At 42.6% G+C, this 17,595-nt stretch overlaps 1 protein-coding gene across 1 annotated transcript in view; it reads right to left on the bottom strand.

Moving 5' to 3' along the window:
* DOK7 (docking protein 7) overlaps positions 1–17,152 on the bottom strand; it is a 123,026-nt gene extending 105,874 nt beyond the window's left edge. Inside the window, exons 1-2 of the mRNA XM_043969696.1 lie at positions 17,017–17,152; positions 16,824–16,869 (exon numbers count right to left, since the gene is read on the bottom strand). Of these exons, the coding sequence (XP_043825631.1) occupies positions 16,824–16,869; positions 17,017–17,070 (100 nt within the window). The 5' untranslated portion in view covers positions 17,071–17,152. The remainder of the gene's footprint in view (positions 1–16,823; positions 16,870–17,016) is intronic.
* Between the last annotated feature and the right edge of the window lie 443 nt (positions 17,153–17,595).

The following is a 17,595-nucleotide window of genomic DNA, read 5'->3' on the forward strand; positions in this document are numbered from 1 at the left end:
CCCTCTCCCAGTTCTAATGTTTTATGAGCCAATACAATAGGCTCATAAAAATAAAATTAAAAAGACCAAAAAAAAGACAGAATAAGCTGTTAGGGAATATGTTACATGATTCAGCAAACAGCACTTAGCATTGCCAATATTTACCATCATTCTCATCCTTGAGGATACTGAATCACAAACTAAAATCCCAAATGAAGTTTCCTAATTGTCTAAATCCTGGCCCAAGGTCCAAATTTCAATTTTATTACATAATCAAAGTTTTCTTTTCAGAATAACAGCTGATGGTATCACTCAAACTGGAACTATTGCATTTTTCTAAAATACCAATAAACTATGGCCAAAAAGAACAGCTCAGGAATGTATTCAGCAGACACTTACTTAGCCCTTCCTATACACCGCTGTAGTGGGGAATACAGAGATGCATAAGACATTGTCCCTGCCCTCAGAGAGCTAACAGTCTAGAGAAGGGGGAAAAAACAAGGACAAATGATACAAGGCAGAGCATAAAGAATATGAAGGGATGTACAAAACACTATGTTAGCTCAGAGGAAGGAAAGCAAAGCTACAAATAGCCATTCTTTCACCCATGGTAAATCCAATTAGGATATAATCAATCAACAAACATTTATTAAGCACCTACTATGTGCCAGCTAGGTGGCACAGTGGATAAATTTCCAGGCCTGGAGTCAAGAAGATTCATCTTTCTGAGTTCATATCCAGCCTCAGACACTTAATAGCTGTGTTACCCTGGGCAAATCACTTAATTCTCTTTGCCTTAGTTTCCTCATCTGTAAAATAAACTGGAGAAGGAAATGGCAAATTCACCCCAAATGGGATCATCAAGAGTTGGCTACAGCTGAAAATGACTGCACAGTTATCACGTGCCTGACTGCAAGTGACTATGACTGGAAAGACAAAGAATGAAAAATACCTACTCTAAAAACCTTAGATTCTAATGGAGGGAAGGGGGCAGTTCAGAGATACAAATATAATAAATTCAGAATAAAGAGAGAATAAATTCAAAAGAGTTCAATACAGGGGATTTTTGACAGAAGGGCATAGCAGTGGAGGGATCTTCATGTAGAAGGTGATATCTGAGCAGAATCTTAAAGGAAAAGAGGGATCTGTTGTGGCTTAAATGAGGAAAGAGTGCATTCCAGGCAATACTGATGGCCACTGCAAGAGCACAGAGATGGATTTCTATTTCATACTAGAAGCAATAGGGGGATACTGGAGTATAGTGAGTAAGGGAGTGACAAAGTGATATCTGTACTTGAGGAAGATCACCTTGGCAACTCTATATGAAGGACGGACTGGAGTACAGGATGGGAAGTGCCAGCAGACCATGAGAATGGGCAGAAGGGGCAGCCTGTCCCCTAGAGAGTCTGGATCTGGGTTGGTTGGGAAGGGTAGATGACACTAGCAAGGCATACCACAGCAATGGGCAGCACCTTTCCCCCTTCCCCCAGTGTCAGTGCCTGGAGCTAAGCCTTATTCACCTGATACCCTGGCTCTGACTTCTGGCTAGAGGTAGAGGAGGGAGCACCACCATAGATTCACAGAATCTTATATTTAGAGCTGAAAGGGACTTTAGGAGAAGGAATTTGAGCTGGGCTCTGGAAAGATGGGGGAAGTCCAATAAGAAGATCTGGGAAGAAGGGGAAGATTGCAGAGGGACTCCTGCCAGAGGGATACTTGAAGCAAGAAACCAAGGAGTCTGTGTGGGAAACAGCAAATCTGGCTTCAGTATAGGACACACATAAGGGTAACAGTGATGGGAGATAGGAATGAAAAAGTAGGTGGGGACCAAATCACACAGGATTGTAAATGCTACTGATCATAGATATACACCCAAGTATTCTCTGACCCAAACATGAAATAAACCAGTTATTTCATTCAATTTAAGTCCCTGCTTTCCTTTTATAAAAAGTAGGCTTGGATAGATAAGGACATAACACAAATATGTAACATCAAGAGTCATTTCCCACTGGATAAAGGTCAAAGGTTATAAATAAACAACTCTTAAAAGAACCACAAACTATTAACAGTTAAATGAAAGAATGCTTCAAAACATTAAATAGAGAAATGAAAATTAAAACAATTCTAAGTTTACACTCCACTGAGATGAACAAATTGACTGAGCAAATTTCCCTGAGCAAATTGACAAAGACAAAATAGGGGAAGAGTAGATGTTGGAGAGGCTGTGAAAAGACAGGCACACCAAAGGTACTCCATCAGTAGATATCTGAATTCATCCAGTCACTAGAGTGTAACTCAGAAGAGGGCTAAGAAAGTAACAAAAATGTCAATACCCTTTAATCCAGAGATCCCACTAAGAGGCATAGAACCCAAAGAGGTGAAAGATTAAAGGCTAGGTTCCAAAATATTCATAGCAGCACTTTTTTTTAAGTCACAAAGAACTGGAAATAAAGGAGAAATCCATTGACTGGAGCCTGGATAAACAAACTGTGGTCCGTGAATGTGATGGAATGGTACTGTACAGTAAAAAAAAAATTGAAGACTACAGAGTAATTATAAGAAGAGTTATATGAACTGACATAAAGTGAAGCAAGCAGACCAAGAAAATAACATACATACATAATAACTATAGCCATGTTAATGGAAGAAAAATTAAAATAAAGCAAAAAATGGTTACAACTCTGGAGACCAAAATGTCCCCAAAGAAAACATATTTTCCACCCTTCTTTGCAGAGGTAGGGCACTATAGGTGCAGAACACTGCATATAATCCCAGATTTAGTTGATACACTAGTTAGTAAATGCTTTTTTTGTCTTTCTCTTTTGGCTTTTTTCTCTTTTTTTCCTTTTCATCCTTTGTCTTTATGACAAGGAATAGTACTAAATAAAGGAGAGAGCATACATTTAGAAATGAAGGCGATAAAAAAATAAAAGATATCAACAAAAAGTGTTTTTACAGAAAAGTAAGTTTAGGCTAGTATCCAAGCAGGGACTTGGGCAGCCATACAAGCTATTTGTTACCCAGACAGCTGTTCCTCTCTGTGGGAATACTAGATAAGCAGATGTATAAAAATCTCTTTGGCTCATGGACACAGAAGTCACATCCTGTCTACATTTGGAATCCTGAAAACTTTTCAAGAAAACAGAATCCAGCGTGCCTCCCACCTCTCGGCAGAAAGATATTAGCTTAAAAGTACAGAATGAGATATTCATCTTCAGACATGGCCAACATGAAGACTTGCTTTGACTAAATGATGGTTAAAAATAATATACCTCTTTAAGGTTTGCAAAGCACTTAAAATGAAATCATGCTTCCCCAAGAAAATTCCCAAAGGAAGGGAACCATTTTATAGAGAAATCTGTTCAAGAAGGACTATTTAAAATAAGGAAGAGATAGTTGATGGGACAGGAGTAAGAAAAAAAGGGAGATGGAGGGAAATAGAATATACAAACACCATCAAGAAATAGGACTTCATTCTATACATGACCAACAAAGCTCAGCAGCAAGAGATAGAAAGAGAAATTGCATTTAAAGTAATGGTAGACAATATAAAATACTTGGGAGTCTGCCTGCCAAGACAAACCCAGGAACTATATGAACACAATTACAAAACAGTTTTCACACAAATAAAATCAGATCTAAATAATTGGAAAAATAACAAGTGCTCATGGATTAAGTTAATATAATAAAAATGACAATTCTAACCTAAATTAATTTACCTATTCAGTGCCATACCAATCAGACTACCTAAAAATTATTTTACAGAGCTAGAAAAAATAATAACAAAATTCATCTGTAAGAACAAAAGGTCAAGAATATCAAGGGAATTAATGAAAAAAATGCACAGGAAGGTGGGCTAGCCGTACCAAATCTGAAGCTTTACTATAAAGTGTCAATCATCAAAACTATTTGGTACTGGCTAAGAAACAGAGTGGTAGAAGAATGGAATAGGTTAGGCACAGGAGATATAGTAGTAAATGAGTAGTGTAATGTACTATTTGATAAACCCAAAGACTCCAGCTTCTGGGATTGGAACTCAGTATTTGACAAAAACTGCTGGGAAAACTGGAAGATAGCATGGCAGAAACTAGCCATAGGCCAACATCTTACACCTAATACTAAAATAAGATCAAAATGGGTGCAAGATTTAGAGATAAAAGGTGATACCTTAGGCAAATTAGGAGAGGAAGGAATAGTTTACCTGTCAAATCTGTGGAGAGGAGAAGAATTTATGACCAAGCAAGAGATAAAGAATATTATGAAATGCAAAATGGATGATTTTGATTACATTAAAAAGTTTTTGTTGTTGTTGTTTTTAAACAAATAGAAGCAATATAGCCAAAATTAGAAGGGAAGCAGAAAGCTGGGAAACAATTTTTACAGCCAGTGTTTCTGATAAAGGTCTCATTTCTAAAATATTTGAGGAACTAAATCAAATGTATAATAATGCAAGTCATTCCCCAATTGAGAAATGTTCAAAGGCAGTTTTTAGAAGAAATCAAAGCTATCAATTGCCATATGAAAAAATGCTCTAAATCACTATTGATTAGAGAAATTCAAATTAAAACAACTCTGAGGTACCACCTCACACCTATCAGATTGGCTAATATGACAAAAAAGGAAAATAATAAATGTTGGAGAAGCTGTGGAAAAATTGGAACACTAATGCACTGTTGGTGGAGTTGTGAACTGATCCAACCATTCTAGAGAGCAATTTAGAACTATACCCAAAGGGCTATCAAACTGTGCATACCCTCTGACCCAGTAATACCACTATTAGGTCTATATCCCAAAGAGATCATAAAAAAGAGAAAGGGACCCACATGTACAAAAATATTTATAGCTGCTCTTTTTGTGGTGGCAAGGAATTGGAAATTATGGGGATGCCCATCAACCGGGGAAGGCTGAACAAGTTGTGTTATATGAGTGTAATGGAATACTATTGTGCTGTAAGAAACAATGACCAAGTGGATTTCAGAGAAACCTGGAAGGACTAATATGAACCAATGCTGAGTGAGATGAACAGAACCAGGAGAACATCATACACATTATTTGTTTGTTGATCAGCTGCAATACATTTGACTCTTCTCAGCAATACAGTGGTTCAAGATAATTCCAAAGCACTCATGATGGAAAATGCTCTCCAAATCCAGAAAAAAGAACTGTGGAATCTAGATGCAGATTGAACCATACTGTTTCTACTTTTTTTTGTTTTTCTTTTTTGAGGTTTTTCTCTTTTGTTTTGATAATTCTTTCACAGCATGACTAATGCAGAAATATGTTCAATGTGATTGTACATATATAACCTATATTAGATTGCTTGCTATCTTGGGGAGGGGAGAGGGAAGGAAAGGAGGGAGAAAAATTTGGAACTAGAAATTTTATAAAAACAAATGTTGAAAACTATCTCTACATTTAACTAACTAGAAAATAATACTTTTTTATTTTTAAAAAAAGAAATAAGACTTCAGTTTGTGCACATGTTCAATGGGAATATTCATAAAAGCCTCTTCTTATACCCAAAGGCACAGCTGTGATTAAAGACTCACCCATCCCCAATGATTATTGAAAAATGGGCATTCATATGCATGCAAACACGCACAACACACATGCAAGTTCAAAGATAAATCTTTCTGAGATGAAAAAAAGACTTTCTCTAGAGACCTTTGGCATCACAGGTAAACAGGAAGTATAGTGAGAGGTGCATCCAGTAAGAAGAGTTCTGAATTCAAATTCAAATTCTGACACTGCCACTTTACTACCTGTGTGATGTTATAAAAGTCACTTAACCTCTCTGTGGTTGGTTTTTTTTAACTGTAAAATGAGACAGTTGGACTAGATGACTCTAAAAATTTATTCCATCTCTTAAGTCTATGTTCCCATAACTCACCAAAGAAAACCCATACATCAATTACCCAATAAGTGTTTATTACGCCTCTACAAGGGTACAAATACAAGGAATAGAATAATCTCTACTTAGAGCACTGTGTTATTCTCTATACTATGCAATACTTTGGTCAAATCAATCCTCCATTCTCTAAATGAAGATTTTATCATCTTCCAATCTCAATCACTTCTCTCACAACAGGGCTGTATCTTGGAAAGATCCCTGGATTTGGAGTCAGCAGAATTAAGTTTGAAACCTGCCAATTTGATATCTAAATGGCCCATAAGTAGGTCATTTCCAAATTCAAGAACTCCAATTATAATCTTCTACTCACTCTCTCTCACTTTATGCTACTCCCCACCATAGTCTTCCTCCTCACCGAAACTTCCTTAGTTTCCACCCTTCAGTACTTCCCCAGACCATCCTTCCTGCTCTGTCTCCATTCATCTCCCTTCCCAATCTTGATCCCTTCATGAACCAGTTCAACTCTACACTATCCCCTACTCTTGAATTCTTTGCCCCTTTGTCTTATCACCACTCATTCCTTGCCAGACCTCAATCCTGGATTACTACCACCATTGGTACCCCCTCCACTCTTTCTCACCTACTACTAAACAGACATGAAACAAATCATGGAACCATACAGACTGGGTCTACTATAAATGTACATTATCCAATCTCAACTGGGCTCTCACTGCAGCAAGGCAATGTTCTTCTCCTCCCTAATGGAATCTCTATCTGACTCACCACTCAACCCAGCTGTTCAGACCTCTTCTATCCATGAGCCTACCACACCACCCCTTCTCAGATGAGAACCTTGACTTATAATCTACTGGAGGGGTGGGGGAGCAGATCAAGGTTACTGGGCACAAGCTTCTTTTCCCATTATAACCATCTCCCACTATCATATTTTAGGATCATCATGGAAGGCACCCTAAGAAGTCAACTAGTCCAACTCTTCCATTTTAGAGATGAGGAAACTGAAGCCCCAAAAATGTTTAGTGACTTGCCCAAGGTCATATAGGTAGCAAGAGGCAGGATTCAAACTCAAGTCCCTTAACTCCAAATCTAGCAATCTTTCCACTGTTCCACGCTGTCTCCCAGTTATATTAGTCCCTAATGAAGAGCTGGCCCTTCTCCTTGTTTAGACCAATCCTTCTACATAGACCTGTGATCCTATCCCCTCCCATTTTCCCCAGTTCTCTCTGATTTCCAGTCTCTTCCTATCAATTGGTTTCTTGCCTCCTGCCTATGCAAAAGCTGGAGACTCTCCCTCCCATTCTTAAAGAGCCCTCACCAGAAGTTACCATCCCAATTACATTTCTATATTGGCTAAACTCCTTTTAAAAAGCCATAGTAAAACCTCTACAATTTGGCTTCCAATCTCATTAGTCAACTAACTTCCTCTCCAAAGTTACCAATGATCAATTAACTGGGGGACTCTAATGGCCTCTTCTCTAGCCTTATCTTATGGAACAGCCCTGAAGCATTGCACACCCTTTCCTCCTTAACAATCTCTCCTTTCTGGGTTTTGGTTTTTGTTTGGTTGGTTGGTTGGGGGTTTTTTTGCTCCCTCTTAGCTCTCCTCCTACCCGTCTAACCACTCCTTCTCAGACTCCATTGCTAGATCTTCCTCCATGTCATACCCACTAACTGTGGGTATACCCCAAAGCTCTGTCCTGGACCACCTCCTTTTGCTTTGTTTGTATACTCTTTAACTAGGCAACCTCATCAGCTCCCATAGTTTCAATAATTATCTCGCCACAGACTATTTCCAGAACTATATATCTAGACCTAATCTTGGGCATTTGGAGCCAGGCATCCAGCAGATATCTCAAACAAAGCAATCTTTCTCCCCAATTCCATCTCTCTTCTAAAATTCCCACACTGCTTGTATGAAACCTAATAATTCATGGGATCATAGAATGTAAGAGCTGGAAGAGACTTTAGAAAAAAGCTAGTCTAAACCTCTCATTTTACAGGTGAGGAAACTAAGAGAAGAAAAGGTGAGTGACTTGTACAGAGTTATATAAGTAACAAAGAACAAAGCTGGTATTTGAACCCAAGTCCCCCAGCTCCAAATTCAATGCTCTTTCCATTGGATCACATTGTTGATCAAGGGCAAAGGAGACAGGAAAGACCGTTTGCAGTAAAGAATAAGTACTACAAAGGTCAGGTCTTCTTTCCTTGTGTCTGTGTTCCCTCAATGCTGAGAAGGTGCTTCTAGGATGGGGGTGGGGGGAAATCCTGAATAAATAAATGCACTGCCTAAAGTTCAGTGACTTGCCTCAATTAACACTGCAAGTTAGTGGCAGAATTGAAACTAAAAACCAGATCTCCCAGTTGATCATCCTGAATGCCCTTTCCATTCTATAATCTTCAACTATACACTAAGTGGAAAAACACTGGACTAGAGAACTGTGTTCAAAATCTGACATTCTGAAGCTTAGTAGTTGTATAACCTTGGGCATGTCATTTAACCACCGCATGTCCTCATCTCAGTCACCAATTTCTATCCCACTGTCCCACAGTACCCATGCAATGCTGTTTTAGAGTGGGCTTTCCAGTCTCTCCCAATTAACTGGCCATCCTTATTCAGCTTCCTTTGATCTGCAAATAGATTCCTGCCAAGGCCCTAAAGCAAACAGCAGCTGCCTAGGCTGTTTTTATGCACAATTTCTCTCCACTCCCCACCAGGTCTTGCCTCTTGACCCCTTTGCTGTACCCCACTGTTCCACATTTTTCTCTCCTGGCTATATAGGAAGTGCTACTAGGAAGGGGCAGAGAAGGAATATAACAGGAAAGGGAATTGACTTGCCCAAGGTCACAAATGTAGTGAATGGCAGGGCTGAAATCTTCAGATTCCAAGTCCAAGACATCTTTCTCTTCCAACACATCACGATGCTATGGGGGCAACCTTGGATTTCTGAAGGGCATACCAAAATATTACAGGTCCTAACACAAGGCAGAAACTTCCAGCATGAGGAAGACAATGAACTGGGTAAGTGTGATCAATGGGCCAAGTACAGAGAAGCTCACTGGGGTGATAATAATAGCACTTACCCCTCAGGGTTGTTGTGAGGGGCAAATGAGGAAAATATCTGTAAGAATCACTGAGGATAGTGCCTAGCACACAGAAGGTGCTACGTAAATATTAGTTGTTGGTCTTTTTATCATCATCATCATATCCATTTTCCAGAATAGGAGGCTGAGTCTCAAACTCAGAGAGCCAGGGTCATTGCTAGTAGTGGGTGGTCTAGTGGGGACTGGAACACAGGTTTTCTAGCTCTGTTCTACATGGTGGGTTTTCTCCCTGAAGCATGATCTCTCCCAAGGCATAGCATGGGTTTTATTTGTAAGCTCTTCAAGGAAAGGGGTTTTATCCCTTACTTATCCAACTTCCCGCAGAAATAGCTAACACTGTGCTGGACACAGCATAGGTATCCACTGACTGACTGTGCAAAGCCCTTGTAGGATTGTGAGAGGTCTTTAAAGGGCAGAGGAGAGGGTGGGGTTGGGCGAAGAGGAGGAAAGGAGGGCATTCCAGAAGGCAGTGTGAGAGATGAAAAGTTCAGAATGAGAAGGCTGGACAAACAAGCTAAGCAGTGAGGTCATCCGCCTGAGTAGGAAGGGAAAGAACAGGGAGGGGAAGAGGAGAAGACAAAGTAGGTGTCTAAGAGTAATCTGGTGCAGGGGCTTCGAAATGGAATTTGAGGAACTGGAACAGGACATTTACTATGTGGGATTAAGGGTGAGTGACAAGTTTGGAACAACTGCTGCCTATGAAGGACCTTGGATATAGCTTTCAGAACAAATACTAGACTGCTAGTGGAAGATACCATTGCCCATCTGTCCCTACCTCCTACTACTCCCCAATATCAACCATGCCCTCTAACCTGACTCTTAGAGCCCCTTCCCACCTCTATGGCTCTGCATGGGCACATACTGTAAGAATCCTCTGAAATAACGCCTATGTCCCCACTCATGGACAGTGAGAAGCAGTGTGGGAAGAATACCTGAATTCAAATACTGACTCTGAGACTTATTAGAGGTGTGACGTTGTCCCTTAAGCCGTTTTTCATGAGCAAGTCATTACTGGTAATAAGCTGCAGCTTCCTTACTTCTACCACACATCTCTCCCTTGCCATTTACCTTGCTTGCAAGTTTGATTCTTCTAAGATTTTGGTGTTTCCTCATCCATTAAAACCACTGGGAGAATGCTGGTGTTAAAGAGATGGGCATCTGTGAGCAAGTGAGCTACTCAACGGTGACCCACCCATCTGGGTCTCCACCTAGTGGAGTGTCCTTCCAAGGCACACACGTTGATGGACTCAGTCAATGAGAGGCCCATCAGGCTTCATAACAGACTAGCCGGCAGATGTGGTGAAGGCATCACTGGGGAGACCAAAGGAAGTTTCCCTGGGGAGATGTCCTGAATCCAAGGCCAGAGCTTTATCCACTGCACCACCTAGCTGCCCCAGGAATGAGTATTTATTAAGCACATACTATGTGCAAGGCACAGTACTAAGCTCTTTACAAAGAAAAGATTCTAAGAGGCAGAAACAAGGCTAGAGTATCTTCTAGGAACAGGGACTGTCTTGCACAAATTTGTGGTGTCTGGATAAAGCATGATGACTTTGAGGGACAGTTTGGGCAAAATGCAGCATTCCCTAAAAGGAGCAATGTCCCATTTTATAGATAGGGAAATTGAGGTAGACAGTGGTAAAGTGAGTTTCCAAAGGTCACCCAAGTAGTAAGTTAAGTGAGGCTAAATTTGAAACCCAGGTCTTCTTGATTCCAGATCTACTGTTCTATCCATTTTACCCTCTAGATACCTCTAAGATAAAAAATGTAGTTAAAGTCAGATTGTGAAGGACCAAAAAATCATGACCATACAGGGGTGAAAAAAGTGATTGGAATCAAAGGACCTAGGTTCAAATACTGGCTCTAATATCTATTATTTGCATTATCTTAGTCATCATTTCATGTCTCTGTTTCAATTTTCTTATCTATAAAATGAAAGAATCGGATAGATGACCTCTAAGGTCGCTTTAAGCTCTGGATCTGTCACCTACCATAAAGTGTTTGCAGTGTAACCTAATGGAGAGAGAGCTGGTCTAGAAGTCAAGAAGATCTGGGTTCAAATCCTGCCTGTGTGACCTAGGGTGGATCATTTAACCACTCTGGGTAACTCTTTAGGATTATAAATTGCAGAAAAGGTATTTTACCTACATAAGGTAGAGGAAGTCCCTACCCATGAGTTCTCTATACCAGTGAGATCCAGGTCTACCCCTCTTCTCCAATTTTATCCTACAGATATAAAGTCATTGAAGGTAATTGAGCATGGGAGTGACATGGTCACCCTTTGTAACTTAAGAATGTTATTTTGGGGGGCAGCTAGGTGGCATAGTGGATAGAGCACCAGCCCTGGAGTCAGGAAGACCTGAGTTCAAATCTGGCCTCAGACACTCGACACTTACTAGCTGTGTGACCCTGAACAAGTCACTTAATCCCAATTGCCTCACCAAATAAATAAATAAGCAAACAAACAAACAAATAAGTAAAATTAAAAATAAGAATGTTATTTTGGAAGTTGTGTGGAAGATGGCTTAGAGAGAGGGAGACAGTGGAAGTACAGGGAGTAATTAGAAGGCTACAACAGTTGTTCAGACAAGAGATTATAAGGACCTGAATAATGATAAGGTAATGAACATGTGAGTGGAAAGATGGGAACCAGTGTGGGAAATGTCATGGAGGTAGAATGCACAGGACCTGACCAAGAAATTGAGATGTGGTTTAAGGGGAAGAGGGAGGAGACAAGCATTTATCAAACACCTCACATTTTCCAGACACTGAACTAAGAATATTTTGAGGCCCAACATTGGCTCTCCTGTGTCAATATTGCCCTTTTGGGCAATAATGAGATCCTAGGTCTAGACCTTCATTGCTTTATTGTAGCACAGGAGATGGAATTCTGGGCTTCAAGCCATAAAGACTTGAGTTCAAATCTCACATTGCCTCAAATGCAAGAAAAAAAATCATTGTTAAGTTTGACCAGGTGACCTTTCCTATTCCATCAACTCCAGTGGCTGGCTCCCTACTGTCTTCAGGATAAATATAAAATCCAAATGTTCAGCTTGTAAAGCCCTTCATAAATAGCCTTCTTCCTTCCTACCTTTCAGTCTTCTTGTACCTTACACACACACACACACACACACACACACACACACACACTTCAATCCCGTGACACTAGCTTCCTTGCTCTTCCTCAAACTAGACTTTCTACCCTCATCTCTACCTCCTGGCTTCCTTCAAGCCTCAGCACCTTCTGCAAGAAACTTTTACCAATTCCCCTTAATCCTAGTGCCTTTATTATTTTAAATTTTTCTTGTATATATATTGTTTGTACACAGTTGTTTAGGTTAGACTATGAGCCCAGTGAGAGCAGGAACCGTATTTCGACTTTCTTTGTATTCCATGCATAAGAGAGTGCCTGGCACAGCAGAGACACTTTAAAAAATTATTTAAAAATTATTTGATGTAAAACTGTTAAAAATCCCATCTCTGATCCTTAATAACTGTGTGACCCTGGTCAAGGCGCTTTACTTTGATATTTCTTAGCCACATAATTTCCTAGGACTTTGCAAATAGGGTCTTAGATGCTTTAGTCCAGGGAAGTCTCTTGTTGGCAAAATCACAGAATTGTCAAGTATTATTATTAGGGGGAAGCAAGAAATCTAGGCAAAGTGCTGCAAGGAATCTGAAGTCAAATGAGCAAATTCTATTACAACTCACTTATTTCTAAGAGTTGTAAAACAGTGCTCTGTGAGGTCAGAGAGGGAAGGCAGTTACCAAAAGGGAGCCATATACCTGGCTGTCACTAGACCTTCAAGCTGGATGGCTCTGCTGAGTAATTGATTCTTTCTACAGATGCTATGACCTATGGCTGGTAGCGAAGACAAGCATCATAAAATGGGACATCCTAGCAACTCAGCGCACGCGCGCGCGCACGCGCACGCACACACACACACACACACACACACACCAAGGCACTCTAGGACCCTTAGTAAAGTCCCTTCTCACTTTCAGGGATCTCAAGGCTTCAGGGAAAAAGCTCACGTTTTTAAAGCATTTAGACGCTTTACAAAGTAATCACTGAATCCAAAAAGTTTGAGGTCCCCTGTTTTTATAGGCTGCCTCCAAGGAATTCACAGTCATGAAATCCCAGGGTAGGAGAATATCCAGCTTGCCTTCAAACCCTAATCAGCCAATCCCCTCAGCAGCATCCCCAATAAGCAAACATTTAGCATTGGCATGAACACCCCCTCCAGGGATGGAGAACTCAATACACATGAGAGCAACCTATTTCCTCAGAGGAGAGCTCTGATTATTAGGAAGTTACAGCTTAAATTTACCTAGCATCTGCCTTCCTATAACTTCTACCCAACTCTCCTAGACCTAGTCTCTGGAACCACAAAGAATAAAAGATTAAATGCAATTCCTCTTCAACATAACCCTTAAAATATCTGAAGATAGCTATGATGTGGGCTGACCCTATTTTTTTTCATGCTCATGCTCATGCTCATATTCTCATTCTCTCTCTCTCTCTCTCTCTCTCTCTCTCTCTCTCTCTCTCTCTCTCTCTCTCACCCCCTCCCTCCCTCCATCTGTCTCTCTGTGACTGTTTGTTTCTGTGACTGTCTCTCTCTGTGACTGTTTCTCTCTATGACTGTTTCTCTCTATGACTGTCTGTCTCTCTGACTCTCTCTCTCTCTCTCTCTCTCTCTCTCTCTCTCTCTCTCTCTCTCTCTCTCTCTCTCTCTCTCCCTCCCTCCCACCCCTCCCTCCATCTGTCTCTCTGTGACTGTTTCTCTCTGACTGTCTCTGTGACTGTCTCTGTGACTGTCTGTCTCTCTGACACTCTCTCTCTCTCTCTCTCTCTCTCTCTCTCTCTCTCTCTCTCTCCCCCCCCCTGCCCCCCCCACCCATTTTCAGTGGCTCCTTATTGCCTTCAGAAGCAAAGACAAAAATGCTCTCCTTGGCATTCAAAACCTAGCCCCTTACCTTTCTACTCTTCTTACACCACATTCCCTGATACATACTCTTGGATCCCATGACACTGGCTTCCTGCGTCCTCCAACAAGACACTGTCTCTGGGTATTTTCTCCCTTGAACATTCTCCCTTGCCCACAATGACTAGTGACCTCTCTGGCTTCCTTTAAGTCCCAACTAAAATTTCACCTTCCACAGGAAACCTTCCCCAGCCCCTCTTCATTCTAGTGCCTTCCCTCTGCTAATTATTTCCTATTTATTCTATGTGTAGCTGGTTTTGCATATAATTGTTTGCATGTTGTTTCCCCCTTTAGATTGTGAACTCCTTGAAGGCAAGGACTGTCTTTTGCCTCTTTTTGTATCCCCAGCATTTAGCACAATGCCTGGAACATAGTAGGCACTTCATACATATTTATTGGTTGGTTGATTGATTATTAAATGCTTGATAGGCACCGTACTAAACCTTGAGGGTGCAAAGAAAGGTTAAAAACATGGTCTCTGCCCTCAAGGAGCTCACATTCTAAGGGCTCAGATAGAGAAAATGATTTGCCCACGATCACCTTGTATCATCCACTTCCCATATCAATGCCAGCATTCAAACCCATGTGTCCTGACACTGAGTCCCTGGCTCTTTCCACTAAATAGAGGAACCTCTCATGTTTTAGCTCTTATGGAGTAAAAACCCAGAACTGAGCTCCTGATTTCTGTTCATTAATATTGAAAATACCTAAAAATATGGAGCAAGAGAAGAAGCTACACTTCTATCACTTCCTAGGGTAAAGAAAAAACATCCCACCATCCTCATTCACTGGCAAAATACACACACACACTCACACAACTCTGGCATGCATGATGGTATGGAGACACCTGTTTCTTCAAACAGCTGCAACTCTAACAATGCTTAAAGACCGCACAAGTGTGCCCACACTATTGAAACCAAAGAACTGAAAGACCAAATTCATCCAAGAAACCAGCTCAATGAGGTCTTGAGATGGATAAAGCCTATGCCTGTCGACAAACAATTTTCTAAAGAAAACTGAATTTCATTTCTCCTCCTCAACCAAGCACAGGATTTTTTAAAATGTAAATAACCCACTTTTGCCCAAAATATTCAACATCCTTCAAGTGGGAGAAGGGGAATAATCAGAAGCTTAGCCACTCCATGAACTGCCTTAAGGACCATGAAAACAGAGACTCAGGAGGGAGAAGTGGGGGGGGGGGAGGAGCAGAGTATGAAGATTTTTTAAGGAGTTCATCAAACTAATCACACTTGTTTGTAAAACTACAACAGATTGGAGCTATAAGGATGCCTAGATATTGTGATTATGCACCCATTTCTAAATCTTTTTTTTCTTTCAAATTAGTTACTTGGCAATAATTCAGTTTCACAATTTAATTCAAACTGGCAAGATGACAGGAACGAAAAACTTCACAAGAATGCATTCTACAGCTGCACAATTCAGTTCAGAAACGCAGCTACTTCTGAGGCCCAACACCTGTTCTTTCTGAGTTTCCTTCCTATCTAAGGCTACACAAAAGACTTCCACTCCAGATCTGCTTCCCCATCTGTAAAATGAGATGATTGGGCTACATGGTCTTTAAAATGCCTTCCAGTTCTGACAGTATATTAAAGGAGATGACACATATTAGCATATATCCGCATAAGTGGTTTTTAAGCCATGATGTTCTTTATATACCTGAACTATTATGTTTTCAAGGTCCCTTCCAGCTCTGGTATTCTGTGATGGACTAAGGGTGGGGAACAAAGCGATATAATTCAAGATCCTAGTGTCCCACTTCATTTATGACTCATTCCCTAAAAAGACCCTTGTAGGAGCCGAAGTGTCCCGCCCCACCCCGGCCACGCAATTGGGGAAGAAGGAGGGAGTCCAGAGGCTGGAAAGGCGGCTCCTAGCCTTTCTGTGGGGGGTGCGGCCCAAAGCGCCCTCCTCCCCCATATCCTGTTACCTTCCCCTCTTCTCTCTGTTACACTTTGGGTCTACTTCAATATCCTCTTTCTATTTCGGGCTGCCCAGGGCTCTCACCAAGAGGCTCGCAGATAATGCGGGGCAATGAAATCAGGGCCTGGGGAGGGGTACGGAATTCAATCTCCAGGGGGGCCACGGTGGGCAAGGCGCTTCCCGGAGAGGTTTGGGAGAGGAGAAGAGAGAGTCCGGGTCGAGCTCTTAGCTCCGAGACCCCCTCCGACCCCCATCAGTGTCGGTTTCTCCCCCCACCCCCGCCCCGCCGCAAGAGAAAGAGAAGGTCAGGTGAAGCAATCGTTCCCTGCAGCCCGGGACAGACTCTAGGGAGACCTACCCACTCGGAACCCAGCAGTGGGACTCACAGCTGGGTCGTCGCGCCCCCAGCCCAATCCAAACGACGAGACCCAGTTGTGGCTAGACTGTTCGTCTCCAAAGCTAGTGAATTCTACAATGAGAGCCCCCTCTTCCAATCCGTGCCAGGTACCCCTTACCAAGAACCCCAGACCCCGAAATCACGAGCCAAAAGCCATCCCCCACCCAGCACTATGTGCACCCTCGCAGCCGCAGGTTCCCAAATCAAGCACCCCTCACCGTGAAGCGCACCCCACATCGCGCCCTAGTCACATACCACCACCACCACCCCTCCTCGCCACCAGCTCCTCCCCAGAATTCTGAAGCTACCCGCCCCTCGTCAGAAGCCCTCCCCAACCTGACCTAGTCACCCGTACCTTGCCAGGCGCCTCTCACCTGGAGTCTCCTCCGACCCGAACCTCACCTTGGTCACGTGCCCTCTCGCTACTCGCCCCTCACTAGGAGTCTCCAAGCCACGCGCCCCTCGCCAGAACCGCTCCCCCTCGCTATGCACCCCTTCCCAGAAGTCCCCAGGTCACGCGCCCCCTCCCCGCGCCCCGCTGCCTTACCTGCTACCGGGGAGGGCTTGCGCAACACCAGCCACCTAGTTTTCCACTGCGGGGGAAATAGAAAAGCACACGGTTACGCGCTGGGCTGGGCTCAGGGGGGTCCAGTCCCCGGCCCGCCCCCACCCCCCCGCCGCTCGAGTGGAGGGGAAAGGGTTTCCTGAAGGTAGGGGGAGGTCCAAGGTGTGCCCCTCACCTTTTTTCCATCTCTCAATTTGACCTGACCCTCCACCACCACCGAATCCGTCATCTTCAGTCATGGTTCCAAACAGCTGCGCCCTCAGCTCCGGCCTCTCCCTCCTCGAGCTCTCCCCCTCTGGGCGCTCGGGCAGCCAGACCGACTGGGTCACTTTCAAAATAGCTTTATTAGGGCCCTGGACAGGGACAGGGAGGGAGGGAAGGAGCTGACAGAAGAGGGAACTGTCTGACGAGTTGGGGGCAGGGAGGGAGGGGGGCGGGCGGGCAGAAAGGAGAGCAAAGGGTGTGAGAGGCCAGAAAGAGCAGGGAGCCCGGTACCAATAAATCAATCTCATCTCTTCCACGCTCAATGTTTACAAAGTGCTTTGCGCCCAAGATTACTGGGAGGTACGAAGGACAGCTTTTTATTGTCCCATTTTCCAGATGAGAAACGCGAGGTGTAACAGGTGACTCACCCCAAACCCCACTACAATTGCGGAGCTGAGAAATGAACCCAGATCCAAATCCACATGCTCCTTCTTTCCCACCAGGCTGCGTCTCCATCAATATATGCTGCCCCTGAAATTAAGATCTTCCT

Source organism: Dromiciops gliroides, chromosome 6 (genome assembly GCF_019393635.1).
Source record: "Dromiciops gliroides isolate mDroGli1 chromosome 6, mDroGli1.pri, whole genome shotgun sequence".
In the NCBI taxonomy this organism is placed as follows: Eukaryota; Metazoa; Chordata; class Mammalia; order Microbiotheria; family Microbiotheriidae; genus Dromiciops; species Dromiciops gliroides.